Below are 276 nucleotides of genomic sequence, written 5' to 3' on the forward strand. Positions count from 1 at the left end.
CCGGCAGCTGCTGCAGGTATGCCAGCGGGTGCTGGGGCAGGCGCTGTTCGAGCGGCTGATGAAGATGACCTTCTACGGGCAGTTCGTGGCCGGGGAGGACCAGGAGGCCATCAAACCGCTCATCCGGCGGCCGGCGGAACCAGGCCTTCGGCGTGGGCGCCGTGCTGGATTACAGCGTGGAGGAGGACCTGAGCGCCGAGGAGGCCGAACGCAAGGAGCTGGAGTGAGTGCGGGGACCGGCGGGGCCGGGGCGGCGGCGGCGGCGGCGGCGGGGGG

At 72.8% G+C, this 276-nt stretch overlaps 1 protein-coding gene across 1 annotated transcript in view; it reads left to right on the forward strand.

Annotated features, from left to right (window-relative positions):
* The first annotated feature begins 6 nt into the window (after positions 1 to 6).
* LOC104829226 (proline dehydrogenase 1, mitochondrial-like) overlaps positions 7 to 276 on the forward strand; it is a 10,906-nt gene continuing 10,636 nt past the window's right edge. The window contains 2 exon segments of the mRNA XM_010563354.1: positions 7 to 124; positions 126 to 223. Of these exon segments, the coding sequence (XP_010561656.1) occupies positions 59 to 124; positions 126 to 223 (164 nt within the window). The 5' untranslated portion in view covers positions 7 to 58.

This window comes from Haliaeetus leucocephalus, unplaced genomic scaffold, assembly GCF_000737465.1.
Source record: "Haliaeetus leucocephalus isolate CR32 unplaced genomic scaffold, Haliaeetus_leucocephalus-4.0 Scaffold165, whole genome shotgun sequence".
Taxonomy (NCBI): Eukaryota; Metazoa; Chordata; class Aves; order Accipitriformes; family Accipitridae; genus Haliaeetus; species Haliaeetus leucocephalus.